General features: G+C 49.4%; 2 protein-coding genes across 2 annotated transcripts in view; one reads left to right on the plus strand and one right to left on the minus strand.

The window, feature by feature from the left end:
• LOC105546091 (breakpoint cluster region protein-like) overlaps positions 1-3404 on the plus strand; it is a 10647-nt gene extending 7243 nt beyond the window's left edge. The window contains exon 7 of the mRNA XM_011989187.1: positions 3262-3404. Coding sequence (XP_011844577.1) covers positions 3262-3404 — 143 coding nt within the window. The remainder of the gene's footprint in view (positions 1-3261) is intronic.
• Positions 1-5412, minus strand: part of BCR (breakpoint cluster region) — an 814161-nt gene that overhangs the window by 449667 nt on the left and 359082 nt on the right. The gene's annotated exons all lie outside the window — the stretch shown is intronic.

The following is a 5412-nucleotide window of genomic DNA, read 5'->3' on the forward strand; positions in this document are numbered from 1 at the left end:
TGAGCTGCCTGGTCAGCTCTCTCGGGGTGAGAGGGGCTTGTCACACGGGCCCCTGCCTGCAGTGTGACCCTTCTCAGCTTCTCTCAACAGTCCTGCCTGGGGAGTGTCACCGCCACCATGACCATTTCCCTGACACTGCGAGGGTGTGGGGACGTCCTGGGTAGAGACAGGCCCGTGGCAGCAGCAGGCTCAGGGGCGCCCTGCACTGGTGGGCTGGGGACCTGGCAGAGACCACACCAAGGGCTGGACAAGGGGACGAGCCTCCAGCCTGGCCTCTCCGCAGGCCTCAGCAGCCCCTCCCACAGGCAGAAGGGTCCACACTGGGTTCTGCTCTCATTGCAAGAGCTGTGAGTGCCACGTGCTGTTCTGCCCAATCTGGTGTCTGCAGGTGAGGTGAGGGCTGCCGCTGGCCCGTTTCTGAGTGTTCGGCACCTAAGGGTGACTGCACTCTCTGTCCCCTGCCTTCTTGGTCCTGTTTGAAAATCAAACCCGGCCAGGCACGGTGGCTCACGCCTATAATCCCAGCACTTTGGGAGGCCGAGGTGGGCGGATCATGAGGTCAGGAGATTGAGACCATCCTGGCTAACACGGTGAAACCCCATCTCTACCAAAAATATACAAAAAATTAGCTGGGCATGGTGGCAGGTGCCTGTAGTCCCACCTACTCAGGAGGCTGAGGCAGGAGAATGGTGTGAACCCATCTCAAAAAAAGAAAAGAAAAAAGAAAATCAAACCCACGCTCACAGGACAATTTTTTTTTTTTTCTTTTCGAGACAGGGTCTCACTTTGTCACCTAAGCTGGAGTGCAGTGGTGCCATCATAGCTCAATGCAGCCTCCAATCCCAGGACTCAAAGGACCCTCCTGCCTCAGCCTGCCAAATAGCTTGGACTAGAGCTGTGTGCCATTTGACCTGTTTTATTATTATTATTTTTATTTTGTAGACATGGGGTCTGGCTATGTTGTCCAGGCTATTCTCAAAATTCCCGGCCTCAAGCAATCCTCTCACCATGGCCTCTCAAAAGGTTGGGATTACAGGTGTAAGGAAATGCACCCAGCTCAGCCACAGAGCCCTATTGCATCTGTCTTACTAGGAGCAAGAGCTGACTGCCCCCTCATCCCCATTCCAGATGCTGGGGCTGTGTTCAGCCGAGGCCGGACCACTGGCATGACCCAGGGAGCGGGATCATTCACTGCTGCCCCAAATCTGAGATCATTCCACCTTGATGAGACTTCCTCATCCAATCCCTTTACTTGACAGCCAGGGAAACCAATGAGCAGAGAGCACCCCAGCTCACTCAGGGTCTCAGAGCTGATCCATGAGCAGAGGCTGAGATCCTGGGATCTTGTACCCTAGCCTGGGCCCCGCAAGTTCGCTCCATTTCTGCTGGACAAGATGGGGCTGGACCTTGACCGGCAGCCCTGGCCTGGACATGGCTGTGCTCGTGCAGGCACCCAGGCCGAGATGCCCTGGCATCAGGCATTTTATTATTATGATTATTTTGAGATGGAGTCTCACTCTGTCACCCAGGCTGGAGTGCAGTGGTGTGATCTTGGCTCACTGCAACCTCCACCTCCCAGTTAAAGTGATTCTCCTGCCTCAGCCTTCCAAGTAGCTGGGACTACAGGCTCATGTCACCACACCTGGCTAATTTTTGTATTTTTAGTAGAGACAGGGTTTCCCTGTGTTGGCCAGGCTCGTGTTGAACTCCTGACCTCAGTTGATCCACCTGTCTTGGCCTCCCAAAGTGCTAGAATTACAGGCATGAACCACTGCATCATTTAAATGTAGTGAGAGGCCGGGCGCAGTGGCTCATGCCTGTAATCTTAGTACTTTGAGAGGACGAGGAAGGCAGATCACCTGAGCCCAAGAGTTTGAGACCAGCCTGGCCAACATGGTGAAACCCTGTCTCCACAAAAAAATAGAAAAAATTATCCCTGCTTGGTGGCACATACCCGCAGTCCAAGTTACTCGGGAGGCTGATGCATGAGAATCGCTTGAACCCCAGAGGCAGAGGCTGCAGAGAGCTGACATGGTGCCACTGCACACCAGCCTGGGTGACAGAGAGAGACACTGTCTCTATATAACAAATAAATAAATGTGACCAGGCACAGTGCCTTAGGCCTGTAATCCCAACACTTTGAGAGGCCAAGACAGGTGGATTATGAGGTCAGGAGTTCGAGATCAGCCTAGTCAAGACAGTGAAACCCCATTTCTACTGAAAATACAAAAATTAGCCAGGTGCAGTGACGGGCATTTGTAATCCCAGCTACTCAGGACACTGAAGAAGGAGAATTACTTGAAGCTGGGAGGCTGAGGTTGCAGTGAGCTGAGATCATGCCACTGCACCCTAGCCTGGGCAGTGGAGCAAGAGTCCATCTCAAATAAATAAATAAGTCTATGCCTGTAATCTTAGCACTTTGGGAGGTTAAGACCGGTTGATTATCTGAGGTCAGAAGTTCGAAACCAGCCTCACCAATGTGGCAAAACCCCATCTCTACTAAAAATACAAAAATTAGCCGGGTGTTGTGATGTGCACCTGTAGTCCCAGCTACTTGGGAGGCTGGGACATGAGAATTACTTGAACCCAGGAATGGAGGTTGCAGTGAGCCGAGATTGTGCCACAGCACTTCAGCCTGGGCAACAGAGTGAGATTTTGTCTCAAAAGAAATCAATAAATAAAATACAAAATAAAAAAAAAAAAGATAAGTAAGATTGCAGAGTCATGCCGCGGAAGCGTGCTGGTCCTATCCATGTAGCAAAGGCTGATTTCATACACAAATGTCACAGTAACAGTTTTTTTTTTTTTTTTTTTTTTCTTGAGACAGAGTCTTGCTTGGTTGCCAGGCTGGAGTGCAGTGGCGCGATCTCGGCTCACTGCAAGCTCCGCCTCCCAGGTTCTTGCCATTCTTCTCCCTCAGCCTGCCAAGTAGCTGGGACTACAGGTGCCCACCACCATGCCCAGCTAATTTTTTTGTATTTTTAGTAGAGATGGAGTTTCACCATGTTAGCCAGGTTGGTCTCCATCTCCCGACCTCGTGATCTGCCTATCTCGGCCTGCTAAAGTGCTGGGATTACAGGCGTGAGCCACTGCACCCAGCCACAAGAACTTTTATACCCACCCCTGAAAGAAAGCCCCGATTGCCTTCCAAAGAAGCAGTACATGGACTGACGCATGGGCTGTCCCAAACAGCTCTGGAAAGATAAACAGAAAACAGAAAATGACACGCTAAGCCCTTGAGGCCAAAATGCCCCTCCCCAGAGCAGCTGCCAGAAGACAGGGAGCGGGATCGGGTTGGGGGTCACTTCCGGGTGGGGGGAGAACAGTCAGACCCGGGGCAGGGGTGCTGGAGCCTGGTCGGCCTCACTGGAACAGAAGAGAGCTGCTTCGTGATGCTCAGCTGACTGGCAGAGCCTTGCATAACCCAAGTTCTCACGGTACAGAGAGGCCAGCCAGTGCGGGGACAAAGACAGGCACACACTGAAATGTTTTCCTGGAAGACGGGGCCCAGTTGCATCTCTCAAATGGGACCAGATCGGAAGGGAGACCAGCTGCTTTGGGCAACCGAGGCCACCTCTGCATAAGCTCCCAAACTAGACGGTGGCGAGGGCCCTGGACCTGGCAGCTGGGCTGGACATCATATGGCCCTGTATTCCATGAAATGGCATCTCAGTGCTTGTCTGGCCAGTTCTCCAAAAGAACCATCCACGGGCCACTTTTCCATTCCCCTCCTATGCACAGACTGGGCCGGGCCTGACCAGAGACTCTCCTTTAGGGTTTTCAGTCACTGCCAAAACTTGAGCCCAGCAATGAGGATGTGATGTTAAAATGTGACTCTGCGCCAAGCGGTGGCTCGTGCTTGTCCACCCAGTGCTTTTGGGAAGCTGAGCTGGGAGGATCAATTGAGGTCAACAGTTCAAGGCCAACCTGAGGAACAGAGATCTCTACAAAAAAAAATAAAAATAAAAACTAGCCCACTCTGGTGACAGGCACCTGTAGTCTCAGCTACTCAGAAGGCTGAGGTGGCTTAAGCCCAGGAGTTCAAACCTGCAGCTCTGATGGTGCCACTATATTCCAACATGAAAGACAGAGTGAGACCATGTCTTGAAAGAAGGAACAAACAAACTAGACATAGAAGAAACATACCTGAAAATGGCCGGGCTGGGCGCAGTGCCTCATGCCTGTAATCCCAACACTTTGGGAGGCTGAGGTGGGTAGATCACCTGAGGTCAGGAGTTTGAGACTAACCTGGCCAACGTGGTGAAACCCCATCTCTATTAAAAGTACAAAAATTAGCCTGGTGTGGTGGCGGGCGCCTATAATCCCAGCTACTCGGAAGGCTGAAGCAGGAGAATGGGTGAACCACAGAGGTGGAGCTTGCAGTAAGCCGAAAACATGCCACTGCACTTTAGCCTGGGTAGCAAGAGTGAGACTCCGTCTCAAAAAACAAAAATTTTAAAAAAATACATGAAAACAATAAAAGCTGTATATGGCAAAGCCATAGCTAACCTACTACCCAATGGGGAAAAGTTGAAAGCATTTTCCTCTGTAAACAGGAACAAGATGAGGATGCCGGTTCTCACCACTCCTATTCGACATTACACAATCAGGCAAGAGAAAACAGTAAAAGGCATCCACATTGGAAAAGAGGACATCAAATTATCCTTGTCTGATGAAGATGTGATTTAGATCTAGAAACATGTAAAGGCTCCACCAGAAAACTCCTAGATTTGATAAATAAATTAATACAGCTATTTGCAGGATATAGAATCAACAACAACAACAACAGCAAAAATCAGCAGCATTTCTATACACCAATAATGGTCTGGTTGGGAAAGAATTAAGAAGGCAATCCCATTTACAATAGCAACAAAATGGAAAAATGTATGCCACAGAAGAAATTTTACCAAGGAGGTGAAAGATTTCTACAAGGAAAACTACAAAACACTGAGAAAATGTTTAAGAGGAGAGAAAGAAATGGACAATCATTTCATGCTCATGGTAGGAATTCATAGCATTAAAATGACCACACTGCCCTAAGCAGTCTAGAGATTCAATACAACCCCCACCAAAATACCAATGTCACCACTCACAGAATTGGAAAGTCCTAAAATTCACAAAAAAGGACTAAAAAAAAAAAAGAGCTCAAAGACCCAAAGTCATCCTCAGCAAAAACAGCAAAACTAGAGGCATCCCATTACACTGCAAATTACAACTACAAAATGTTTGACAAGTGCGTAGTTACCAAAATAGTATAATCCTAGCATAAAACTAGACACTTAGATCAATGCGACAGATGAGAGAACCCAGAAACACAGCCACACGTTCACAGCCAGTTGATCTTTGACAGAGCCGACAGAAACACACTGGGGAAAGGACACCCTCTTCAATGAATGGTACTGGGAGGGTTGG

The sequence above is a fragment of the Mandrillus leucophaeus genome, unplaced genomic scaffold, assembly GCF_000951045.1.
Source record: "Mandrillus leucophaeus isolate KB7577 unplaced genomic scaffold, Mleu.le_1.0 Scaffold349, whole genome shotgun sequence".
In the NCBI taxonomy this organism is placed as follows: Eukaryota; Metazoa; Chordata; class Mammalia; order Primates; family Cercopithecidae; genus Mandrillus; species Mandrillus leucophaeus.